Below are 27,621 nucleotides of genomic sequence, written 5' to 3' on the forward strand. Positions count from 1 at the left end.
CGGGCAAACAGTGTACGGCCACCTTAAAGCGGACCTTACACGGTCAACTTTATTGACAATATGATGACATTTGAAAGCATAATGACAGCTGAACATGGCCGACAACGCAGAAATCCTGATTTTCTGATTTTCGAGCATCAATATCGTGACATTTCATATGGATGCATGATGTTGACGTTTTACCTCACGGACTTCCAGACTGAGTTGCCAGATATGCAAGCGCACATTTAATTTTTGTTAGTCTTTTTTGCGATTGCAATTAAAATTTATAAACTACTGAAATTGTAGGAATCATAAATGGAAGCTTTTGGTTTGGAAAACCGATACTTTGAATAGCAAAATACGATACTTTTCACGATACAAATCAAAACTTCAAAGTAAACTGACAATGTGATGGTGAGAGAGTGGATGAAACTTAACAACGTTTTAGGAATTTTTTAACGTTGAACTCGGTCATTCTCTGCGCTCGTGAGCGGGTTGTGTGTTTCTTCACACTCCGCTATAAAATTTGGAGAATGAGAAGATCTGGGAAAATCACAGATGAAAAAACATCATGTGTTAATTCAAGCTACAGTAGAATCCCGATTATCCGCGGAATAGTCGGGCAAACTCACCGCGATTAACGAAAATCGAGGATGACCCATTAAAGGACAAAAAATGCAAACACGAAAAGAGATGTTTCAACATAAAAACTATGTTCTATCAATACAGAAATCAATCAACTATTCATCTATAAGGTCGTGTACACCAGTGGCTAAATAATGTAAAAGCCATGACCACAACAAAAGAGCATGGGCCTACCACTCACTAACAAATTCCGGGAAGGCCTATTGATTTACTATGGAACTCGCAGTCACGAATAATCCGCAGGGCGGATCACCCGCTCGCGGATAATCGGGGTTCTACTGTCATAATCTCATTTATGGAATAAAAACATTTGCTTGCAGATAAAATAACTTGCATATATTTTCGCAAACTAAAATAATCTGGCATCTCTGAAACTGAAAGGAACAGTCTATATTTGTGAAACGAGTATTATGATGTATTTTTTAGAAGAAAAACCGAATTCTAAAGTGTAAATTATGAATGAAAATTAACTTTTCCAAATCAAATTAGTATTCTATGTGAATGCAAATCACTTTTTTTCTGCAAGTGGTGAGAAAATCCCATACAAAAATTATGTCTGAAATTGACGTTATATTATAATAATACATTTTAGTAGGAATATCTGAAAATTCAGGGGAAATAGGTTAAGTTAAGGTTAGGACTACGCGCTTCAACTAATTAAATAATACCAAGTAGATATTTTCATTCAAATTTTACCAATTGAAAATTGCCTTTTAGCCTTCTAATCTGATAGAGAATAGTTTGGATCCCAAACTCAAATGTCGCCACTAGCCATCGCGGATATTTTCGTTGTCTCGGGTTGAGGGCGATATTGACCGTGTAAGGTGGAAAAATATTGATTGAGGTTAGATCAGATGTTGAAAGCCTAGCTGTCACGATATTGAAGACACTTATTGTCAATCCGGTTGATCGTGTAAGGTGCCCATAAGAGACAAGGCTAGTTCTTTAGCGAGTAAACATTTTTTTTGATGACGTCATCCGAATAGTCAGTGTAAACAGTCGCCAGTTGTATTTTGTTTTCCTACTTATGCGTAAATGTTCCTGAAATGAAAAGTCGAAAATGGTTCAATGCGCTGTGAGCGGGTGTATAAATTATGAAAATGATATTATCGGGCCAAAAAAGAGATTCTTTCGCTTTCCGAAAAACCGAGAATTATGTTCTTTGTGGATAAATGTTTTATCAAATTATTCATGGTGTTAAATATAATCAACTATATTATCAACGCACTAACTTACAAAGCACGTAAAATAAAAAATAAGAACACATTGTTTACTTCAACGACTCAGATGACGTCACTAAAAAATGACTGATCCGAAGTAGCTAGCTTTGTCTCTGTAAGCCGTGGTCGCGAGAGAACTGTCAATATTCTCATCGCTCTTGCCACCCATATGTTCCGAGAAGCTGATGATAACGCTCAGTTGTGATTCTAATTTTGTATATAGAGGGTGTAGAATTGACGTTGTATTTGAACGGTATATTTAACGTAACTATATTTCTGAAGATTACATGGATTTACCTTGCTATAGCAATAAATGCAGTGGCTTTTCGTAATGATGTGCTGAAACGACGAAAAATATTGCCCATAATCTCAGTGTATTGAGCTGAATGCAATTTTTAGTGCGGCAGTTTGTTTCGAACGATGATATTCGTTTTCTGATGAGTGACAGTGTTTTGTGAGTGCACGAGGAGGCTATTTTCGAAATACTTCCTATTGCTTTTGTGATCACCCGTTCATTTGGTTCTTTGGGTAAATTTTGGGGGAAGGTGCATTGTTCGATTGACTGTTGTAGAAGGTATGTAACACAAATGTTCACTTTCAATTGTGCGTATGATGAAAATGTTTCCGTGATACAGTTCTGGTTGTGTTCGATATTTTTAATTCATTCAGAGTAATCCACAATGACAGTACATTATAGTTACTGAATGTAGGTCAGCACTTTCATTGTCAGTAAATAATGTTAACTTGATGTTGATTCAGCGATAATTACCGAAAAATTTGACGATCATTCGTCCTTTATTCGATTGTCCTTGCGCTGCAGCTTTAGCTTCTGTTTATTTAAACAGATTTTATGAAAGTGTTGAACAAACCAACTGACCGTGAATAGATATATAAATTCAACCAAGGGAATTAAATACGAGACTATCACAAAAATATTACCACTCAATCGTGGGATAAACCTCAAATTCTGAAATTCTTCTAAATTCTTGTTCGTTTACTGCATTTCCGTAACATTCCTATGCTTATTGTTTGTCGTTTATATATATTCGAAGTACTACAATCTCACGTATCATGAAACGTGAGTTTGAGTCGTTTAGTGCATCGATTTTTCCGTCATTAGTTTTGTTCAAAGCTCCTTCAACGTGTTGTGCTTTAAAAATAATTGTAATTCATTGACATACATACATTGATATAGCTGTTGAAAAGTGATAATATGAAAAAGTGATAAATGATCATTTATAATTGTTACGGCCCTGATCAATGAGTGAACACAGGCCGCTAAATGCGCAATGAGTTAGTAATCGAAGTAGACAATGGCAACTGAAAATCATTTTGAAAACTTGAAAAACGTCTTGAATTTGTTGTTATAAAAAATATATTGCATTGTGAGAACTATTAGTTTAAAAAGAATTTGCATAGTTTAAAGGTAGGCTGTTGTCATAGAAGAAAAGGGAGAAACAGAACATTTATTTTACTTTTAGTTCGTAACCGTTACTCTGTACTGAGAAGACAGGAAGATTGGGGGAAAAATATAAGGAAAAGGAAAAACCAAATTTGTAAGAGATATAAAATAATGTATTTGTTCCAATAGTAATTTATGTATATTATAGCTTTGAGTGTGACATAAATATCATACTACATCGAGTGGTTTTTTATTCAATATGCTGCCCCGAACACCCCCAACATTTTCTCAAAGAAATTTGCCCGTGATGACGCGCTTTCCTTGTTGCGACCGAGACGAACAGTATGACGATATGGTGGAATGTGGCCGATGCACAAAATGGTACCATTATTCATGTGTCGGAGTGAACCAGAGCGTAGCGGAGCTAGCATGGTTCTGTAAGAAGTGCCTCGGAGAGGACTTATCGACTCATGAGTTGTTGGGGAAACCGGGAGCGTCCCGCATCCAACCATTCCGAGCAGCAAAAACATCGAAGAGTAATAAGGAGCATTCTGGCCAGTCTGAAGGTGTAAATGTTGTAAAAACATGTTCGAATCGTTCAGTGCAAAGCCAAACGGCTTATAGCAGCGCAGCATCAAGTAAGAATAGTCGCAAAGGTGGAAGTATTAAATCGACAGGATCCAAACAAGACCTAGCTGTGAAGCGGATTGAAGAACTTATGGAAAAGAGCCGCCTGGAGACATTAGCGGAGGAGAATCAGCTAAAGATTTTGGAACTGAAACAGAAACAGATAGAACGTAAGAAGCAGGAAATGGATGAACTGCTACAGCTGTCGAAAGTGATCGAAGAGGACTCTGAAGACGAAGAAAAAGAAGATAACGTTGGTTATAGAAAGAGGATAGGAGAGTGGATATCACAGTGCGAGAAAGTGCATCCTGTTATGCCGCAGTTTGCTGATGATGAGAAAAATCCATCTGGAGAGTTTTCAACAAGATTTTCTGTAGTACCGTCGAGAGACAGCGAGGGAGAACGGGAAAGAAGAGATCATTTCCAAATGAGGAGCTCTAGCTTGATAGAAGTTCCTTCAAAACTACAAATTGCTTCGCGACAGGTTTTTCCGAGGAGTTTACCGACGTTTTCAGGGCGTCCAGAAGATTGGCCGTTATTCATCAGCGCATATGAGCAGGCGAATTTGTCATGCGGATTCACCAATGCTGAGAATCTTGTAAGGCTGCAGGAGGCATTGAAGGGGAAGGCCCTGGATGTTGTGCGGAATCGATTACTTCTTCCAGATAACGTACCAACAATAATTGAGAAGCTACGTCGTCGATTCGGAAATCCAGCGATTCTGTCAACTATGATGGCCCAAAGGATCCACAAGCTCGAAGGTCCAGATTCGGAGAATTTGGAATCTGTCATTGAGTTTGGAAGTGCGATTGAGGAATTCACGCAACATCTGGAGGTTGCAAAGCTCACCGACCACTTGAAGAATCCCATACTCATGCAGAGTCTAGTACAGAAGCTTCCATCGTGCTATGCTATGCAGTGGGTAGAATATAAGCGTCGAGCGAAGACAGTAGACTTGAAAACCTTCGGAAAGTTTATGGAGGACCTTGTAGATAAGGCATTAGAAGCAACGTTCGAGAAATTGGACGGATCATCTTCCAAGAAGAGTGAAAAACCGAAAGCTAAAGGTTTCATTTACTCGACAGAAGAATCCTGTAAGGTTCCCGAGAAGCTGAAGTACGATTTTGGTAAGAAGCCACAAACCCTCCAGATACAACATTCATCGAAGAAGGAAGTTAGCTGCTCTGTCTGTCAAATACCTGGACATTTTGGCCGTAATTGTAGAGAATTTCGTAACAAGAGCCTGGAAGATAGATGGAGAATCGTGAAACGTAGGGAACTCTGTCCGCTTTGTCTCTACAATCACGGAAATTCGCCATGTAGGTCAAATATTCGCTGTGACGACAAAGACTGCAACGAACATCATCACCCGCTGTTGCACCCTGCTATTCATGAAGGGACATCCATAATGGAAGCGCCGTGTAACAATCATCGTTTACCTAGCAGAACAGTTATGTTTCGCATAATTCCTGTGACGTTATACCACGACAGTGAAGAAGTGGATACGTTGGCACTAGTGGATGAAGGATCATCAATTTCACTAATAGATTGTGAAGTAGCGAAGCTTTTACGAGTTGATGGACCATGCGAACCATTGAAAATGTGTTGGACGAATGGAGTCAGTCGCACTGAAACCAATTCTAAAAAAATAGACTTGATGATTTCTGGAAGAAATCAATCGAAGCGTTTTGATCTGCGAGCAGGGAGAACTGTCAGTAAACTTGACCTACCAGCTCAGCATCTGGATTCGAGACAGCTCATTCAAGAGTTTCAGCATCTTAAGGATATTGAAATATTGAGTTATGGTTTGGACACACCAAAGGTGTTGATTGGAATAGATAATATACATCTAATAGCTCCACTCGACTCCAGAATTGGAAGAACAGGAGAGCCAATTGCTGTGAGATGTCCGCTCGGTTGGACGGTTTACGGGCCGCGTCCGAATATTGTAACCAGTGTAAATTTCCTCGGACATCATCGTTGTGTTTGCGAAGAATGTAGCACGTCTGACCAAGAGCTGTATAACATGATGCGAGACAATTTTCAACTAGAGGCAATTGGATTCTCACCAGTACAACTTGAATCAAAGGAAGATCGCCAGGCACGGGAGATCCTGGAGCAGACAACTATGCGTGTGGGAGAGCGATTTGAAATCGGCCTTCCCTGGAAGGAGGGGGAGCCTCGATTTCCGGATAGTTACCACATGGCTTTGAGACGGCTAAGGAACTTGGAGGCACGAATGAACAAGAGTCCAGGAGCTCGAGATATGCTGCAAAAACAGATCGAAGAATACATATTCAAAGGTTATGCACACAAGGCCACGGATCATGAGTTATTGGATACACCTAAAGAACGAACCTGGTACTTACCTTTGAATTTTGTCATCAACTCGAAAAAACCTGGAAAGGTTAGAATGGTGTGGGACGCCGCTGCAAAAGCTAATGGTGTTTCGTTAAATGATAAATTGCTGACAGGACCAGATCTGGTTACATCTTTATGTACGGTACTCAACTGTTTTCGGGAAAGAAAGGTGGCATTCGGAGGGGACATCCGAGAGATGTTCCATCAGATTCGAGTACGGTTCGAAGATCGTCAGGCACTGCGATTCCTTTTTCGATCGCATGAAAATTGTGAACCTGATGTTTACGTGATGGATGTGGTTATTTTCGGGGCCAACTGTTCCCCTTATCTGGCCCAGTTTGTCAAGAATATGAACGCTCGAGAACATTCAAATCAGTATCCTGCAGCGGTAGACGCCATCATTCGAAAGCACTACGTTGATGATTATTTCGACAGTGCAGATACCGAGGATGAAGCTTTGATACGAGCAAAAGAAGTCAGAAAAGTCCACGCTGACGGAGGGTTTGAAATTCGAAACTGGATCAGCAATTCACCAAAGGTGCTGGAAGGGCTAGGAGAAACAAGAGATATGGTGATCAAATTCCAAGATATGAACCGTTCGGAAATGAAAAGAGTGCTTGGGATGTTGTGGCAACCGGCGGATGATTCATTTGTATTTTCCACTGAAATGAGAGAGGATTTGCGACCATTTGTTCAAAATGGAGCTTGGCCCACCAAACGAATAGCTCTCCGATGTATCATGAGCATGTTCGATCCGAAGCAGTTTCTAGCGCCGTTGTTGATTCATGGTCGTATTCTAATGCAGGATTTATGGCGCAGTGGTATTGATTGGGATGAAAAAATAGGAGAAAAACATTTTCAACGGTGGCTGAAATGGACTGAGTTGTTCCCGCTGATAAACAACGTGAGCATTCCCCGATGCTATCTCGGTGACACAAGGTGCAATGCATACGAGACTGTACAGCTTCACGTGTTTGCCGATGCTGGAGAAGATTCCTATGGATGTGTAGCATATTTCCGTTTCACGGATGGAGAGCATATTCATTGTTCCTTTGTGGAAGCGAAAGCGAAAGTGGTTCCTCTGCAATACATCTCCATACCAAGAAAAGAGTTGGAGGCTGCCGTGTTAGGAGCTAGATTGATGAAAACTATTTGTGAGAATCATTCATTTACAGTGAAGAAACGGTTCCTATGGAGTGACTCGAACGCTGTGGTATCATGGGTGAAATCTGACTCGAGACGATATAAACCTTTTGTGGCTCATCGAATTGGAGAGATATTGAGTGTTACCAATCCGAATGATTGGCGCTGGGTTCCCACCAGAAGCAATGCAGCAGATGATGTAACCAAGTGGGGCAAGACAACGCAGATCAGCTCAAACAGTCGATGGTTCCGTGGACCAGATTTCCTGTATCAAGTAGAGGAGTGTTGGCCGGAACAAAACCAGCAATCGGTTGAGATAGAGGAAGAGCTGCGATCAAGTGTGTTGCTGCATCAAATAATTTTGCCAGATGCAGTGATGGCCAGAGTGGAGCACATATCGAAGTGGAGGGTGTTGGTTAGAACAGTAGCAACTATGTTCCGCTTCGCGTCCAACTGTCGACGGAAAATCAGGAACCAGCAGACCGAAGCGTTACTATCATCAAAAGAAACCAGTACTGAAGTCCCGACGGTGATAGTTCCATTACGACAAGAAGAGTATTTGGCGGCGGAAAATTGCTTGTGGCGAGTAGCACAAGGTGAAGAATTTGCAGACGAAGTGAAAACGCTTATAAGAAACGAGGAGTTGCCACAAGATCAAAGGAAATCGATAGAGAAGAGCAGTCTTCTGTATCGACTATCACCGTTTCTGGACGAGTTCGGGGTGGTGCGCATGGAAGGTAGGACCGTAGCTGCTGAGTATGCAACGTTCGATGTGAGATTTCCGATAATACTACCGAAGAATCATCTTATCACGAGAAAGTTGTTAGAAGCATATCATCGCGAATGTGGTCATGGGAGTCGGGAAACAGTGGTGAATGAGGTTCGCCAACGATTCTATATTCCCGGATTGCGATGTTTAATAGACAAAGTTATGAGAGGCTGCTTGTGGTGCAAAGTACGAAAAACAAAACCGCTTGTTCCTCGGATGGCACCGCTTCCTAGGTCACGGATGGCAGTAACGATGCATCCGTTCTCATTCGTTGGATTGGACTATTTCGGCCCACTGGAGGTGGTGATGGGTCGAAGACGAGAGAAGCGATGGGTGGCGTTATTTACGTGTCTGACAGTTCGCGCTGTGCACCTGGAAGTAGTACACAACCTGACGACTCAGTCGTGTGAGATGGCAATTCGTCGATTCGTTAAGAGATATGGAAGTCCAACTGAATTTTTTTCGGATAACGGGACGAATTTCGTAGGAGCTAGCAGAGATCTTATGAAACAGATACAAAAGATAAACACAGAGTGTGCCGATACATTCACAGGTTCTCGAACCAGGTGGACATTCAATCCGCCTTCCGCGCCACACATGGGAGGTGTGTGGGAGCGAATGGTTCGTTCGGTGAAAGAATCCATGACAGCATTCACGGACAGAAAACGATTGACGGACGAGGTTCTTCAAACTGCGTTAGTAGAAGCTGAGAGCCTTATCAATTCGCGTCCTCTGACATATGTGTCTACAAATGTGCAGGATGATATGGAAGCTCTCACCCCGAATCATTTCCTGCGAAGTTGTGCTCTAGGGGAATGTATGCCATCGAGAAACCCGGTAGAATTAGCTGAGACATTACGTAATAGCTATCGTCAAGCTCAGTACGAGGCAGATGAAATATGGAGTCGTTGGCAACGTGAATATCTACCTACAATGAATCGGAGAACAAAGTGGTTTACAGATCAGAAGCCGGTCGCAGTAGGAGATTTGGTATATGTTGCTGATACTGAAAAACGAAATACTTGGGAACGTGGTATTGTAGAAGAGGTTTTCATCGGAAGAGACAGCAGAGTACGATCGGCAATCGTGCGAACCAGTTCTGGAGTAAAAAAGCGACCAATCGCGAAACTAGCTGTGATGGAGCTTGGAAATTAAATAGTAAGCCTGTAATTGTCTTGACCAACACCAGGGCTTACGGGGTGGAGGATGTTACGGCCCTGATCAATGAGTGAACACAGGCCGCTAAATGCGCAATGAGTTAGTAATCGAAGTAGACAATGGCAACTGAAAATCATTTTGAAAACTTGAAAAACGTCTTGAATTTGTTGTTATAAAAAATATATTGCATTGTGAGAACTATTAGTTTAAAAAGAATTTGCATAGTTTAAAGGTAGGCTGTTGTCATAGAAGAAAAGGGAGAAACAGAACATTTATTTTACTTTTAGTTCGTAACCGTTACTCTGTACTGAGAAGACAGGAAGATTGGGGGAAAAATATAAGGAAAAGGAAAAACCAAATTTGTAAGAGATATAAAATAATGTATTTGTTCCAATAGTAATTTATGTATATTATAGCTTTGAGTGTGACATAAATATCATACTACATCGAGTGGTTTTTTATTCAATATGCTGCCCCGAACACCCCCAACAATAATATTCATTTTCCATTTTTTTTGTTATTGTTATATTTTCTAATCATATTTCTATCGTATAGGAACGACTATACCAGTTTCCAATTTTTCTATATGCCCTATTCATTCCTTCTTGTCTGATTGCAGTATACTGCTACAAATCATAACAACTCTCTTAACCGTTTGAGTGCGGTGCAAAATTTTGTGAGCATACGCCGAAAATGCGAATGAGTTTGGGTATATTTGAAAAAATACTCAAGAACGCAGATAACTGTTTAGTCACAAAAGTTGTATTAATGAAAAAAACACACATAAAAAGTGAGTTTTGTAATCACATTAACTTCCTTATTTTTTTTTATTAATTCGTTTATTTTTGCAGGCTCAGTAACTTAAGTTTAAAGGAGCCGAATTCTTAAATATAATTTTAAAACTATATATATAAACAATTTTCTTACATCTATGGTTAGTAAGGTGGAAAACCGATTACTCGCGGTGTACTCGAGTTTAGGAGGGTGACATATTTTTAGGAGAAGGATGGGGTATAAGAAAACTGTAACAATGTTGATGAACACTCAATTCTTAAATCTGTTTGTATATCTATAGTGTTTTTACATTTCAACTTATTATACTATTTATAGCAAGGGGACGAATTACCCGCAAAGGAAGGAAAGGAGGGTATAAGGACATAGGGACAATCACACACGAAGATCGATAGCTTTAAGGAAAACATATATATGGGACATGTAATCAAGGTCTAACCGAGCCAACACATCTCTCACCGGCACATTGGGCTGTCTTCCTCGGGCCCGAAGGGAGTTTTCTAAATTCGATCTGGCGACCAGATACACCTCGCACGACCAAACAACGTGCTCGATGTCGCGATAACCTTGGCCACAAACACAGAGATTGCTGCTGGCAAGATTGAAACGAAAGAGTAGTGCATCTAAAGAACAGTGATTGGACATGAGTCGGGAGAAGGTGCGAATAAAGTCCCGACTCAATTCCAGACTTTTGAACCACGGATTGAGGCTAACCTTAGGGATAATCGAGTGAAACCACCGACCCAATTCATCTTCATTCCACTTGCGTTGCCAGTTAGCGATGGTATTTTTGCGGACTAAAGAATAAAATTCATTGAAGGCGATTTGACGCTGATAAATATCGCCTTCAATTGCACCTACCTTTGCTAATGAGTCAGCCCTCTAATTACCCGGAATTGAGCAATGAGAAGGGACCCAGACTAAGGTAATGACGTAACAGCGTCTGGATAAAGCACTCAAAATTTCTCGTATTCTCTCAAGGAAGTACGGCGAGTGCTTTTCCGGCCTCACTGAACGGATAGCTTCGACAGAACTAAGACTATCCGTTACAATGTAATAGTGTTCAACAGGTCGTGAGGTGACGCTGTCCAGCGCCCAATGAATTGCTGCCAATTCAGCAATATACACTGAGCAAGGATTCTGAAGACTGTGTGAGGTGCTAAAAAATTCGTTGAACACTCCAAATCCTGTGGACTCATTTATAGTGGACCCATCAGTAAAGTACATATTATCACAATTGATACCCCTATATTTTTCATCGAAGATCGTTGGAGCGATCCTCGATCGTTGGTAATCTGAATATCCATGGATATCTTGCTTCATGGACAGATCAAAATTCACAGAGGAATTGATGTAGTCAGGGAAACAAACACGGTTGGGAATATACGAAGAAGGATCAACCTGCATGGAGATGAATTCATGATATGAACTCATGAATCCGGAGTGAAAATTTAGCTAGATCAGCTGCTCAAAATTTCCGATCACCAATGGGTTCATAACCTTACACCGGATGAAGAACCGAAGAGATAATAATTTGAAGCGATCTTTTAGTGGGAGTAGGCCTGCCAAAACCTCGAGACTCATGGTATGCGTTGAGGGCATACATCCCAACGCGATACGGAGACAAAGATACTGAATTCGCTCGAGTTTAATGAGGTGTGTTTTGGCAGCTGATTGAAAACAGAAACTGCCATACTCCATCACTGAGAGAAAAGTTGTTCGATACAACATTATAAGATCTTCGGGATGGGCTCCCCACCAGGTGCCGGTAATTGTACGGAGAAAGTTTATTCTTTGTTGGCATTTTTTACTCAGATACCTAATATGGGCCCCCCAAGTACATTTGGAGTCGAACCAGATCCCAAGATGCTTGAATGACATAGCATGAGTGATCGGTTTATCCAAAAGTTGAAGCTTTGGTTTTGCTGGTCTATGCTTCCTAGAAAAAACCACCATCTCTGTTTTCTCCGTGGAGAATTCGATCCCTAGCCCAATGGCCCAGGTTGAAAAATTGTTCAAAGTATCTTGTAAGGGTCCTTGCAGGTCGGATTCGTTTGATCCTACGACAGACACCACTCCATTATCTGCAAGTTGTCTTAGGCTGCAATTTTGTGTAAGGCAATTGTCGATGTCGCTTACATAGATGTTGTACAAAAGGGGGCTTAAACATGAGCCCTGGGGGAGTCCCATGTAGGAGACCCGACTTACTGTCGAATCCCCGTGAGAAAAATTCAAATGTTTCTCACAAAGCAAGTTATATAACATATTATTCAATAGAGGCGGCAGACCCCGAGAGTGTAATTTGTCTGACAAAACCTCTATTGAAACAGAATCAAAGGCCCCCTTTATGTCCAAGAATACTGAAGCCATTTGTTTTTTTTTCGGCGTAAGCCATTTGAATTTCTGAAGAAAGCAACGCAAGACAATCATTCGTCCCCTTGCCCCTGCGGAACCCATATTGTGTATCTGAGAGTAGGCCATTCGTTTCAACCCAACGATCAAGGCGAAACAAGATCATTTTCTCCAACAATTTCCGTATACAAGACAGCATTGCTATTGGGCGGTACGAATTGAAGTCGGACGCGGGTTTTCCGGGTTTTTTAATAGCTATAACTCGCACTTGTCTCCAATCATCTGGAACAATATTATGCTCCAGAAACTGATTGAATAAATTCAACAAGCGATGTTTCGCCACATCAGGGAGGTTTTTCAGCAAGTTGAACTTAATTCTATCCGATCCCGGAGCAGAATTGTTACAAGAAAGGAGAGCAAGAGAGAATTCTACCATCGAAAACTCGGAATCAAGATCGTACCTATCTTGTGGTATACCTCGAACAATTTTTTGCACAGGTGCGGAATCAGGACAAACCTTCCGTGCAAAATTAAAAATCCATCGATGTGAATATTCCTCGCTTTCATTCGATGAAGAGCGATTTCTCATGTTTCGAGCCACTTTCCATAATTTTTTCATTGACGTTTCTCGTGATAAACCTCCCACGAAATTTCGCCAATAAGCACGTTTTTTCCCTTTGATCAAATTTTTGAACTGATTCTCAAGGGCTAAATACGTTTGAAAATTTTCAGGGGTTCCACGTTTCCGAAAAGCTTTAAATGCATTCGATTTATCCTGATAAAGCTTGGAACATTGGCTATCCCACCATGGATTGGGAGGCCTTCGACGAATAGTGGAGCCTGGGATGGGTTTCGTTTGAGCGCGAACCGCGCTGTCATATATCAAACGAGAAATGAAGTTATACTCCTCCAATGGAGGCAAACCATCTCTGGAATTGATGACTAGAGCAATCGCGTCCGCATATTTTTTCCAGTCAATGTGTCTTGTGAGGTCATATGCCATGTTTATAGATTCTGAAGAATTCGACCCAATGGTGATGGAAATTTTGATTGGCAAGTGATCACTACCGTTGGGGTCCTGGATTACATTCCACTTGCAATCTAACGATAGTGAATTCGAGCAAAGCGAGAGGTCAAGAGCACTTGGTTTAGCAGGAGGTTTAGGTACACGTGTTGTTTCCCCAGTGTTTAAAACGGTCATATTGAAGCTGTTACAAAGGTCATATATCAACAATGAACGATTGTCATCGTACTGTTCCCCCCAGGCAGTTCCGTGAGAGTTGAAGTCTCCCAAGATCAATCGTGGCTCAGGAAGGAGTGAGCACATGTCAGCAAGTTGCTTGCGGCAAACCGCAGCTCTCGGAGGCCAATACAAGCTGACAATACAGAGGTCTTTGCCTCTGATGTTTGCATGACAAGCAACAGCTTCGATCCCTCCAATAGGTGGAAGTTCAATTCGAAAAAATGAGTGGCACTTATTGATCCCCAATAGCACCCCTCCGTATCTGTCATCACGGTCCAAGCGTATAATATTAAAATCGTGGAAAGAGAGATCATTTTGAGAAGAGAGCCAAGTTTCGGACAGAGCAAAAACATCACAGTTGAAGTTATGAATTAAAAATTTGAACGTATCCAATTTAGGTATAAGACTACGACAATTCCACTGTAAAACAATGATATCCCCGACCTCTCTATTTGAATTAGACATCAAGAGAGATAATCATTGCAAGGAGGGGCCATGTTTGCATCAATTGTTGCAGAATTGTCTTTAATACTGGAAGCATTGAGATGACAATGGTTCTGATGGAGTCGGAAACATTAAAACACGTGAAGATTTGATCCACAAGGTCAGTCAACTTTATAAATCCCGATTGGGAAGTTGAGCTGGACGCAAAAAAAGGGACATTTGGGGTTTTTGATGTCCCCTCGAGTGCTGGGTCGTTCGAAGGTGAACTATTCCCACGGAAGCCAGGAGGAACCTGATTTGGCTTGTCCGCTGCACTCGATTTTTTAGGCAAGCTAACAGGGGTTTTCACCGGGGGAACTTGTTCTTGAAATTTGGGAGTGGTCACATTTTTGCGCCGGGGATTCCCTTTGAAAATACACGGTGTGCCCCCGCTAGCTGTGTCCGCTTCCATTTCGTCAACTGGCAACGTGGAAAAGGTATTGTGTGTCGATATTGATTGTTGTTGTTGTTGGGCCAGTGGAGAAGCGCCCTTCAAAATTTCCGCAAAAGTGCGCTTCGAGCGTTCCTTTAAAGAGCGCTTCTGTTTCTCCCAGCGACTCTTGTAAGTTTCACAAGCTGAGAGCACATGTGGGGTCCCTCCACAATATGGACACTTATGCTCAGTCGCACTGCAAGATTCGCCCACATGTTGCTCTCCGCAAGTTGCACAGCGCTCCTTGTTGCCACAATAAGCTGAAGTGTGGCCGACTGACTTGCATTTTTGGCAAGTCATGGGCTTTGACACGAAGAGCCATAACGTAGTCCGGGAGAGCGGAACCAGCAAAAGTTACTCTAAACGAGTCGGACGGCGTGAATTTTGTTATTTCCTTTTCTTGGGAGACTTTACCGAGTTGGCGACAGTCCAAGATTATGACTTCCGCCGAAGGGAGCTTCTTGAACTTGCCAGCTCCTTCACTTCTAATTTTTTCGCACGTCAGACCCGTTTCAGTTATCACCCCCCCGATTTCTACGTCATTGGAGGGAATCCATACGCGATATTCGAGGATGAAATGCTTATCAGCAACAATCTCGTTTGCATCCTTCCGTTCAGACACGACAACTCGTAATTTGTTCGGTCTGACCTTGAAAATTTCTTCTACGGAAGTGTCTCTGGTCAGATCTTTCATGATCTGAATCACGTTAAGGCCTTTTCCATTTGGTTTTGGCCGGAAGAAAACAACCCACGGGCCAGTTCCAGGTGCATCTTCTGGATAGACTCTGATACGTGGAGCGGAGACAACAGAGGGAGAAGACGAGGACGAGGATTGAGTTGTAACGGTAATATCAGAAGGAGGAAGCGAAACCGAGGAAGGGGGAGGGAGAGTGGGAGTATTGGAGGGCTGAGGAGGGAGAGTGGGAGAATCGGAAAGTTGGGGAGGGAGACTTGCGAGTTTTTTCGAGGGGGGCTTAGTAGGGTGAGTTGACTCGTCCCCGGAAGAGTTATAGCGTTTGAGTGCTCTTCCTGTTTCCTTTTTCATACATAAGGGGGAGTCACTTGTTTCCATGTCGGAGATCTCCATATAAGGAGACTCCCCACCACCCTCTGCCATTACGTGGAACTTTAATTCTAATTATGATTTTTGTATATAATATATAGAAAATAATAATGAAATAAAAATAATGTAAAAAATAAAAAAAAACTATATCTTATAATTATTTTTTTATGACTATACCTAAATTTGCACACAGTGCGTATGATTCAATGACTGCTTCCGCTGACCACGCTCTCCACACTATCGTCAGTGTATTGGTGTCGAACGGGCAATCAATGCCGATGCACGAACAAAAGATTACAGCGCTCGCTGTGGAATAATTTCTCCTCTCGTTGACTGAGATTTGCTTGCGCACTCCACTTATTCACGTATGTGGTCCGGTGCACGCAGTCGGGGCGCGTTTTCGCTTTCGTGTACGGAACGCACCACTGGCTAACTCAATTCACCAACTCAATTGTTCTAACACAGTCTGATGCGAAAGAAAAGAAACCACAACAAAAGAAACCACTTCGACTTAAGAAAGAACGATGATGGACGTTTTCGTTCTAACCACCGCAGGAGCTATCAATAAATACATCCGATACGAATGACTACCGATTACCGAATGCACTTCCTTATATATATTATTTTTTTGACGTGGGACTACGTCTAACCGGAGTATATGGGGGTAAAATGAAAACCTAAACACAGAACATACAGGAAAAAATGAAAGATTCCGAATGCTTATAAGTCGAACATTTCTTACTGGATCGGAAAGATGTTATTTTTCATTAGATAAACAACTGAATAACTGTAAAATGTTAGCGTTATCTAAACGCCCTAACTGTCTCGTTTTGATTGGCCCGATTTACGGTATCCCCAACACAGCCATCATAATCAAGCAGCCTTGGGGAAATCGGCATTGCAAATACATTGAGGTAAACATGGGGACTTTTGTTCTCACCGAAATGTGTTACCTAACACAGGCTTCAAAACCAAGCAGTGTTGGAGAAATCGGCACTGCAAATACATGCAAATCGGAGGTATTTTTGTTTCGACTGAAATGTATTTCTCCAACACAGACTTAAAAAAAAGGTGTATGGGGAATGGGCTTTGCAAATAAATGCAAACTGCGAGCACTTTTGTACTCGCTTGTCTTTGTGCTGACTAGAATATTGTTGATTCATGCAAGGCGGGGGTACTTCTGCACCGGTATGTTTTTTTGCACTCCGAAAAGTGTTTTCCTAACACAGATTACAAAAGCGGATACGCACACAACGCTTTGGCTCGGTTATTCAAGATTGTATTGAAGGATATGCCTTCATATCTTCTGCTCATTGAATTTCTACGCACACCATTGATTAGGCAAAATGTTGATAACCATTTGCTGCGATGACGCCTATTGATTAAACAATATGCGTTCGACGTACATGTCAAAATCGAAACTGAGTGCCTGAAGTTCATCAAATCAGGCAAATTCGCGGTTCGAGCAGTACGTACACTTGAGAGATGCATACTTCAGAGGGAAATGTAAAATAAAATAATCGTTTGATAATTCTTCCGTTCACATATTTTGTCCAAATATACAGCAAACGTAAAAGGACTGTCATTAAATTTACTTGTAATGAAGAACATAATCTATCTCAATGTATGAAACATGGCATTTATGCAATCCTTCTACTCACAAAGCAAATATATTGAATTCAATTGAATTCGGAAATTGTTTCAATCAATCAACAATTTAATCAATACAAACAAATGATTGCTAAGCTCAGGTAGTCCCACGTAAACCTTGCGGTTTCTTTCTTTCTTTGTTTTTAAGAGGCTTTAAACTTTGAAGTTCATTCGCCTCTAACGCACCTTGCGGTTATATCATAGATATAACCCACCCATTTTTTTTAAATAATGAGAATATTATATTTACACAATTTCATTCGCAATTATCGTTTGCTGCACAAAGTGCATGAAGTCCTCTTTCACGAATGTCCCCGAAAAGCGAAATTCTACGTTAAGAGGTGCCAAGCCAAAATAATTAACATCAAGCAAGAAGAGCGCTATCGCGCTCCCCGCGCTTTTGGCATATGACAAAAGGAGCGCTATCGCGCTCCCCCGTATTCAAAGGGTTAAGGTAGAAATACAGACAGGGGTTAAACAAAATAGAACAAACATTGTCAGTGACTTCTATTATAGTCTCTGCTAACAAAAACATGTCTTTTCAACAATTAATTTTCAAACGTTCAGCATAGACATTCGATCTCAAATTTCCATTTCTCCGTTGCTATTATTACTTTCTATTATTTGAAGTGAACAATCAGGAATAACATTTTTGAATAATAATTTTTAATGGAAAGAAGACTTCGATTTTATTTTAAAACTTCTAATGACTTCGAAAAATCGTTTTCATTTTTCATTAAGTTTCAAACCTTTTCTTTTTTTAATTATATTTGTTTACTTTTGTTTTTATTAGCTCTTTGTGGTCGTTTGTCTGCTCTCAGCCAGCACAGCAAAAAACCATGCTAATCTAATATTTTAGTCAAACAAGTATCAGTTTATGCTTTTCCTAAACGAGGCTTGACGTCTAGTGAACCTGTTCACGGATCAATACGGTGCTCCTATGAGTAATAGATAACGGTACTCAGTATCAAACAAAGTAGTCACCCACACAAGACAACGCACGGTGTGTTGATTGCATAGGAATGTGGGACAAAAATCATAACAGCAGAATTTAGCCATTGTAACACTTCGTTGTGATGGAAAAGATTGTTCATAAGTATCAGAACTACTGTTTGCATAAGTGTCTCATGTTATTTGAATAATCGCATAAGTGTCTCAAGCGACAAAATCGTTGCTCTTCTAAAACGGAAAGTTCTGATAAACTTGGACCACAGAAATCATTATTTGAGTAACTACTGGTTCAAATTATGTTGAAGTAGTTGTTTTTAAAGAGCAAAATAATCATTTGTATTATGTGATCTGAATAATCTCATGTGAAAAAGCTTTGATTGCTAAAAGAGAAAAGTATTGATCTTTTCGGATACACATTGCTGACATTAATTTCTCATTTATTACATCAATGGCAAAAGTGTCTCATATTCAACGGATAATAAAACTAAAATTATGTGTTGATTATACTTAATATGATTTACTCTTGGAGAGGGTTTCGGAAGATTTCCCACGAAAACGAATTATAAAATACAATTTTAATATCAAAACACCACATCAAAACACATTGTTAAGTTAACACATGTACAAAGTTCAGAAAAAAATAAAAACAATGTTTTTTATCATAATCTTGTATTTAACATTGCTTTTTCAAGGAAAAATAATTCCGACCACTACGACACCCATGCCCAAATTTAATACGACCGCAAAGGGTTAACATTAGTGCGGGCAAAACGGTTCACTTTAATGAGCAGTGATCAATCGTTCACTTTAATGAACTAGTTCTTTCGAACGGATCACTCAAGTTTAGTGTACCCAGTACCAACATTAAATCGTATAACTTTGCATATTCCATGTCGCATATAAAGCGGGATCGAATATATTATGTCGATCAAAGTAGACATGTATACATGTATACATAATCTAGTCTATATATATAAAAATCTCGTATCACGATATTCGTGGTCGAACTCCTCCGAAACGGCTCGACCGATTTTAATGATATCATACTCAAAAAACTTGGTAGACATGAGAATAGGTCGTAAAATATATTTGATACCGCTAGGATACCGATTACTTTATATTTGATACCGATTAGGGTGGTCCCATGCAAATAAAATCTGAATAACTTTGTTTTCGTATTTTTTTTGCATAAATTTGGCTTGAAAAAAAACTTATTACCATATATAACCAATTTTCACCCTCATCTCCTTTTTTTATCGCGATATTTGTATTTTATATTCACTAGAAGTAATTTATATGGCAGAACAAAGTTTGCCGGGTCAGCTAGTATAATTGCATTCAGAAATCTGATCATTCGTGCTACGAAATGTAGCAACCTTGCCTCGGCGCAAAAGAAACTTCAAAATAAGGAATCCGTATTCGTGGAGCAATTTAATCTGTATCAGATTAGCAGACATGACAATAATTTTAAATTGCTTGAATATGGATGAAAATCATTACTCGATGTTGTTTAAATACTTAGAAAACAGTACGAACTTAACGATTCTTCTATAAATCTCTTTGCATTTCCGTCAAAACTTTATCCATAATATAAAATTAGTATCAGAGACAATTTTCGTTAAATATTTTTTCCCACTTGCAGAGAATATGTTAACATGTTCACAAAACACATATTAGAGACTAATTGCATGCTTTTCCGTACAATCTCTTTTTCATTTATAATTTTTGTCCTAAGAGCGTGTTCATTTCACCCGAAAATTCATTACCATTATCGCTTCACAGAAATAGTTCAATGTCGAATTGCACGGCAAGGCTGTCAGATTTGCACAAATCGATTGAACTTGAGTTGCGATTCGTTCGGGTAGTTCTGATTCGATCGTATTTCAGAATACAGGGAAATAGTTGATCAGTAGATAGATCTTGAATTTCCGAGGAAATTACTCTATCCTTTTGCTCAGAGTGTATTTTGTCGACTAACCAAGCAAAAAATGTGCGTATAATGCCATCCTCGCTTTAGTCATTCAATTGTATACATAATTTTATTTACAATACTAATTGAAACATGTTGGACGAAATACGTGTAATTTTGTAATGGAGCCCATTAAAGACTACTTTTCTTTTGTTTGAACACACGTGCTGTCATTTGAACAAAGGCTGTGTAGGTGTTACTCATGATAGCGTCTCGCTATCATTCCTCGAACCGCTTCTGTTGATTGTGTCATACGAATCGCAGTCGTTCGCTCTCTACCTTTGCGAATATGTTGACCATGGATGATTGGCACAGCTCAAGACATCCTAGAATGACGTTGTCCTGACTGCGCCAATTCATCAAACGACACATAAGAATCCATCGAGAGCACTAATTTGTTTGTTTCGTCTCCTCCAACCACATAATATTAAAATATTAATTCAAAATGAGTAATGATGTTCCTAATAATTAAAGTAACTGTGGCGCATTGGATCTACACACGTGCTCTTCAGTCGATTTTTTATCAGGATTGACGACGATAGCGTGAATATTATTTTGCATTCCGAGCATGTGTGTGATTAGAATAATTTCAATAATTCATTGTGCTCATCCAAAAACGCTTCCAGCTCGCCGGCGATATTCCTAGTTTTAGTCGAATTGAGGTTACTTGCGTATGTGTAGGTTGAAATTCGATGAAGAGGACGAAGTGCTATCTGGCATTAACAACGTAAATAAATTCGTCCTGTTTAAAAAACGAACGACGAATCAATTATTTTGTATCGTTTATATAAAATACAAATATCGCGATAAAAAAAGGAGATGAGGACCACCCTAATCGGTATCAAATATAAAGTAATCGGTATCCTAGTGGTATCATATATAGTTTACGACCTATTCACATGTCTACCAAGTTTTTTGAGTATGATATCAATATGGCGATAAAAAAAGGAGATGAGGACCACCCTAATCGGTATCAAATATAAAGTAATCGGTATCCTAGTGGTATCATATATAGTTTACGACCTATTCTCATGTCTACCAAGTTTTTTGAGTATGATATCATTAAAATCGTGTCTCGTGTCACGAACATCGTGACACGAGATTTTTATATATATAAAATGCGAAAACCCCGATTTCAACCATCACGATACATCAAGTCGTAATACGGTATAACAATCATCGGTTCTAGGATATACAGTATCGTAAATCGAACTAATCGACATCATATATGCATATAAGGCAGATGCAGTTCGTGAGTCGCATAGACGTATTCACCCATACCTTGCTATACGGCCGCTCTTTATACGGCATTTCGCCATAACAGCCCTCTTCAATTAAGGCACGTTTTCGATTTACAGCCTAAAATTGTTTCGCTATAACGGCAACATTTTTTTTTCGATGTCGATATTAATACATAATTAATGGAACATGAAGGTGTTTCATTTTTGATTATAGATTATTGTTGGGTTTTTGGAGTCTGTTATTTTTTTATGTACAAATAAAATGAAAAGATAATATGTATTTTGAATGATAAACATAATTTTAATAATAATGTTACATATTTTCCGTATCTAGAACCGATCCGATTGAATTTGTATGAATTTGTATTAGAATAATTGATTCCTTATACGGCTTTTCGCTTTGCGGCCAAGTTTCGTGGAACGTATCTGAGCCGTAAATCGAGGTATGAGTGTAACCCGACGTTTCATGCAATCTGAAGACACTTGACGTCGAAAAAAATTCGAAAACCCCGATTTCCTTTATTTCCCCTTTGGGGGTTTGTTCCATTTGGTTAAACCCCTGTCTGTATTTCTACCTTAAGAGAGATGTTCTAATTTTTTGGCTAAGTCCCAAAAGGTCGATTTTCGGTCTAAATTTTTGACGTAGGATTACGTCTTTCGGGAACATATTGGGGTACAAATTGAAAAATGAAAATCGATCGCATCGTGAAAAATGTCCAATTTCAAACGCTTGTTACTCATTCATTTCATGGTGGATTGATGAGATTTTTGCATCAAACGATTACGGCACTCCATAACAATTTTTCACATTGAATAAAATAGTATATATCATATAACTAACTATCGAACAATTGAAAAAATTCAACCCCTATCCAAACAGAGATACCCAGTCCTGATTGGTCGAAATTGACGTCATTTCTTTTTCGCGCCCGATTTGTTCTCTCACCGGCTAGCTGCATGACAAATCGAGTAGGAGGCGCCTACTTCACACATACCAAATGGAGCGTTCGTGGATTTTATTCATTTTTACAACGGACGTGGAACGGACAACAACAAGTGGAGAGCAGCAGCAGTGAAAGCGGCTAATATATAGGCGAGCATAGAAGTTGAGCAGTCAAAATGCGAGCTGTGTCTCACATCGAGCTTCTATGGCAGCATAAGCAGCGGCAAACAGTAGCAACGGTTGTTGAAACCGGTCTACTACTAGTGGCAGAAGCAAGCATCACGAGCGGATCGTTTCAGGCACTCTCTCTCCGTCAGAAGTGCGAGAACGTTTCTTGGCATCGTGAAAGTGCAGTATCGAATCTGAGCGGCCAACAATTAAGATGTGTCTCACATAAGTGGCAGTAGCAGCAGCAGCGGCGGTAAACATCGAGGCTGAACCTCAACAATCGAGCTGTGTCTCGCATCGGTCCACTACTGTTGGCAACAACAAACATCATGAGTAGAGAGTTTCAGGCATGCTCTCTTTCTCTACTGCTGCTGCTGCTACTGCTACTGCTACTCAGTCAGATTTCTCATTCTTGTTGGACGCTCAGATCGATAAAACATATGTGTTTCTAGTGTGCATTGCTGGTACTCCTGTTCACATCAACCAATACAATTGGATGCGGTTATGGAGGTAAATGAGACAAAGGATCCGGTTGAGGAAGAGTGTATCGCAAGGTTCCACATGACAACATCCAGTGTATCAAACCCGCTATCCGTTGTTTAGCTCACCGTGATGGTGTCAACGAAACCCTCGCAAACCGACGCACAGAAGTCGAAGATGCCAAAGCCAAGGAAAGCAGCAGCGACTCAGAAAAAACTACCGCTGCCAAAAAGTTAACAACTGCTACATCCGACTGAAACCTCACATTAGCACGCAGCAGATTCCGTACAACCCATTTAACCATTCCAGTCCTTTTCAGGACTTTCGATATTGCTTTGAAACGAAAGAGTTTAATTTATTGTTTTCCACTTATCATAAAAATGATATAAAACTACGATCAAAAATACTGTTTACTTTTACATTTTCTTTGATTATGTGCAACTAACAGGAAACTTATCACGTCAGAAACATACTTTCCATCAACCAACCTGACTGGATGCGGTAAGGGAGGCGAATGATATATATATTGTATCGTTTATATATATATATATATATATATATATATATATATATATATATATATATTTATATATATATATATATATATATATATATATATATATATATATATATATATATATATAGCGCGACGGCTCCGGTCATGCCTCAAGGAATTTTCTAAAATAATATTTTGCCGATGCCTTTGCGCGAACTACACGGGCGAGTAGCACCATAATAGCAAATCAAATGTCGATGTTCGTGATATGGGTGCTCCGCCGAAGTGCTACCCCTGTACGGAGCACTGTGCCGAAAAGTATGCACATCGCGCTGGTGTGATCGAAGAGCAGTATGAATTTCATGTCGTCTAAAGACGACGCTCGTACACACAGCTCGTTGCGCGGATGTCGTCTATAGACGACGCTCGTAACGGAAGGGTTAACCATCAATAACTACGCTTGGCAACATTGACATCTGGCAATTTTCATATAAGATTTTTCCCCCGCATGTTAAAAGTGGTTTTTCATGTACATAAAAGCGCAGCGTAGTATGTCAACTGCTTCCCGGATAGAAAATAAATGATCGTTAGAAAATAAATGAGCGACCCGTCCAATTTCAAACGTTTATTGCTCATTCATTTCATGATGGATTGATGAGATGAGATGTTTGCATCATACGTTGTCGGCACTCCATAATAATTTTTCACATTGAATAAAATAATATATATCATGTAACTAACAATCGAACAATTAAAAAATCTCAACCACTATCCAAACAGAAGATACCTAGGCCTGATTGATCGAAATTGACGTCATTTCTTTTTCGCGCCCGATTCGTTCGTTCACCGGCTAGCTGCATGACAATCGAGTAGGAGGCGCCTACTTCACACATACCAAATGATATAAAAGGATGGAGCGTTCGTGGATTTTATTCATTTTTACAACGGACGTGGAACGGACAACAGTGGAGAGCAGCAGCAGTGGACGCGGCTAATATATAGACGAGCATCGAAACTGTGTGGTCAATAGGCTAGCTGTGCCTCACATCAAGCTTCTATGGCAGTATAAGCAGCGGCAAACTATCGCGAGCGGAGCATTTCGGGCACGCTCTCTCCATCAGAAGTGCGAGCACACGCTTCTTGGAATCGTGAAAGTGCAGCAGTGAACTTCAAGACGAGCATCGAATCTGGGCGGCCAACAATTGAGCTGTGTCTCATATCGAACTTAAGTGGCAGTAGCAGCAGCAGCGGTGGTAAACATCGAAGCCTAACATCAACAATCGAGCTGTGTCCCGCATCGGTCCAGTACTGATGGCAACAGCAAACATCATGAGCAGAAAGTTTCAGGCATGTTCTCTCTTTCTGTTGAGCCTGCTGCTCAGTCAGATTTCTCATTTTGTTCGACGCTCAGATCGGTAAACATATATGTTTTTTGTGTTTTAATTGTGGTCACATCAGATCAACATCAACCAACATGACTTCATGCGGCAAGGAAGGCAAAGGAGGATCGAAGCGTATCGCAAGGTTCTACATGACAATATCCAGTGTATCAAACACGCTATTCGCCGTTTAGCTCGACGTGATGGTGTCAACGAAAACCAAATCTCGTAAACGTGCCTCGGAGCTGAAACAACTTTCTATCACTGATACCGAAACTCGATTGTAACACTGGTGAAATGAACAAAAAATACCCAACAACCAAACCAAACGGCCCTTTTCAGGGCCATCAGATCATTATCAAAGAGTTTAACAGTATATTTTTTCAAACATCCAAAATCAGCCTAACAGATAGCCTAACGTAATCCTACGTCAACTATGCGGTCGTGTCTCGGACACAACCTTCTGTGACTTTTTTTTCTAGAGGACACCTGATCTCGACGTTTCATGCATTTTTAAGTCATTTGTCATCGAAAACAAAATCGATTTTCCAAATTTTCTTTTAAATGACGATTTGTTAGGCTAAATATTTTACGTAAATATATACCGCCATTTCTTTTATTTATATCGGTTATAAATCGTATATATGTATGACAATAGTCGTGTTAGGTGCTGAATGAAGCTGATGATAACGCTCAGTTGTGATTTTAATTTTGTAAATAGAAGGCGTAGAATTTAAGAAGTTGTAGTTGTAGAACGTAACTATATTTCTGAAGATTAAATGGATTTACCTTGCTGTAGCAATAAATGCAGTGGCTTTTCGTAATGATGTGCTGAAACGACGAAAAATATTGCTTCTAATCTCAGTGTTTTGAGCTGAATGCAATTTTTAGTGTGACAGTTTGTTTTGAACGATGATATTCGTTTTCTGATGAGTGACAGTGTTTTGCGATAGTGCACGAAGAGGCTATTTTCGAAATACTTCCGAAATACTATTGCTTTTGTGATCACCCATACATTTGATTATTTGAGTAAATTTTGGGGGAAGGTGCATTGTTCGATTGACTGTTGTAGAAGATAGGTAACACAAATGTTCACAAAATATTTTACGTAAATATTGGGTTGGAGAAAAAGAAATGTCGTATATTGTCAATATATGGCAACACTTAAACATATCTTGTGTTGTACTTATCGCATCGGGTCATACTACACGGTTATTTGAAGACGACAATCTGTGCTACAAGTGTCGTTTTGACAGTGGTGTGATTGTCCGTTTTAGTCTCAAGTTATAGCGCGTCAAAAATGGAGTCCACCAAGCAAGAAATTCGCCATATTTTACTTTTTTACTACCTGCGAGGTAAAACTGCAACGAAGGCGGCCGAAAAAAATCGTGTAGTTTATGGACCCGATACTCTAACAATTCGCACAGCATAGCGTTGGTTTAATCGATTTTTTTCTGGTGTAGTGGCTGCCGAAGATACACCCCGTACTGGTAGGCCAATCGTCGTGGAAACCGATAAAATCGTTGAAATCATCCAAGTAGACCGGCATGTGAGCACTCGCTCGATTGGCCAGGAACTAGGTATAGACCATAAAACCGTTTGAAAGATTGGATTCCAAAAAAAGCTGGATGTATGGGTGCCACACGAGTTGACGGAAAAAAATCTTCTAGACCGAATCAACGCCTGCGATGCACTGCTGAAACGGAACGAACTCGATCCAAAAATCATCCAAGTAGACCGGCATGTGAGCACTCGCTCGATTGGCCAGGAACTGGGTATAGACCATAAAACCGTTTGAAAGATTGGATTCCAAAAAAAGCTGGATGTATGGGTGCCACACGAGTTGACGGAAAAAAATCTTCTAGACCGAATCAACGCCTGCGATGCACTGCTGAAACGGAACGAACTCAGATCCATACCTAAAGCGAAAAAAGTCGTGGTCGAAGCGCGGTGAGCCGGCTCAAACCATCGCCAAGCCCGGATTGACGGCCAGGAAGGTTTTGCTGTGTGTTTGGTGAGATTGGAAACGAATCATCCACTATGAGCTGCTCAACTATGGCCAGACCCTCAACTCGGTTCTCTACTGTGAGCAGCTTGACCGTTTGAAGCATGCGATTGACCAGAAGCGAAAAAAAATGAAATGATCAATAGGAATGGTGTTGTTTTCCACCAGGACAACGCTCGGCCTCACACATCTTTGATGTGCTCGGATGGGATGTCCTATTGCACCCACCGTATAGTCCGGACCTCGCACCAAGTGATTATCATGTCTTCCGGTCCATGCAAAATGCTCTTGGTGATACTAAGTTGGCTTCGAAAGAGTTTTGCGAAAACTGGCTGTCCGAGTTTTTTGCAAATAAGGAGGGGGGGGGGGATAATGAAGTTGCCCTCTAAATGGCAACAAGTTTGCGAACAAAACGACGCATATTTGACTTAAATTGGATAATTTTAAGTATGCTAAATAAAGTGTCAAATTTCGATCAGAAATACGACATTTCTTTTTCCCCAACCCAATTTATACCGCCATTTGTTTTATTTATATCGTTTATAAATCGTATATAAGTATTACAATAGTCGTGTTAGGTGCCTATATAAGTGTCTATTCATCCAAACTAATTTGCAAGCATTTGCTATGTATGTCCTGTAAACATTAAATCGTATAAGCTGTTTA

At 40.2% G+C, this 27,621-nt stretch overlaps 4 protein-coding genes across 9 annotated transcripts in view; 3 read left to right on the forward strand and 1 right to left on the reverse strand.

Annotated features, from left to right (window-relative positions):
* The first annotated feature begins 2,036 nt into the window (after positions 1-2,036).
* The window catches only part of LOC129780057 (glycerophosphocholine phosphodiesterase GPCPD1), a 129,165-nt gene continuing 103,580 nt past the window's right edge, over positions 2,037-27,621 (forward strand). For 4 of the 5 annotated variants that reach the window (XM_055787936.1, XM_055787935.1, XM_055787938.1 and 1 more), the window contains exon 1: positions 2,037-2,421. The gene's annotated coding sequence lies outside the window, so the exon portion shown is untranslated. Of the gene's footprint in view, positions 2,422-25,995; positions 26,024-27,621 lie in introns of those variants that run through there. The other variant, XM_055787937.1, reaches the window with a different exon arrangement.
* On the forward strand, positions 3,032-5,780 carry LOC129773728 (uncharacterized). Its single transcript, XM_055777374.1, has 3 exons — positions 3,032-3,403; positions 3,458-5,681; positions 5,749-5,780. The coding sequence occupies exons 2-3, from the start codon at positions 3,509-3,511 to the stop codon at positions 5,778-5,780; spliced, it is 2,205 nt and encodes a 734-aa protein (XP_055633349.1). The 5' UTR covers positions 3,032-3,403; positions 3,458-3,508.
* Positions 5,541-9,797, forward strand: LOC129780056 (uncharacterized). 2 transcript variants are annotated; one of them, XM_055787934.1, is made up of 3 exons: positions 5,541-9,539; positions 9,595-9,669; positions 9,724-9,797. In XM_055787934.1, the coding sequence occupies exon 1, from the start codon at positions 5,903-5,905 to the stop codon at positions 9,302-9,304; it is 3,402 nt and encodes a 1,133-aa protein (XP_055643909.1). In that variant the 5' UTR covers positions 5,541-5,902; the 3' UTR covers positions 9,305-9,539; positions 9,595-9,669; positions 9,724-9,797. The 2 variants fall into 2 exon arrangements, with proteins under 2 accessions (XP_055643909.1, XP_055643908.1); XM_055787933.1 differs by having other exon boundaries at positions 5,541-9,669.
* LOC129773729 (uncharacterized) lies at positions 9,591-16,261 on the reverse strand. Its single transcript, XM_055777375.1, has 3 exons — positions 15,851-16,261; positions 14,915-15,744; positions 9,591-9,614 (listed from the first exon to the last, which is right to left on the reverse strand). The coding sequence occupies exons 2-3, from the start codon at positions 15,725-15,727 to the stop codon at positions 9,591-9,593; spliced, it is 837 nt and encodes a 278-aa protein (XP_055633350.1). The 5' UTR covers positions 15,728-15,744; positions 15,851-16,261.

Source organism: Toxorhynchites rutilus, chromosome 3 (assembly GCF_029784135.1).
Source record: "Toxorhynchites rutilus septentrionalis strain SRP chromosome 3, ASM2978413v1, whole genome shotgun sequence".
NCBI classification, from domain to species: domain Eukaryota; kingdom Metazoa; phylum Arthropoda; class Insecta; order Diptera; family Culicidae; genus Toxorhynchites; species Toxorhynchites rutilus.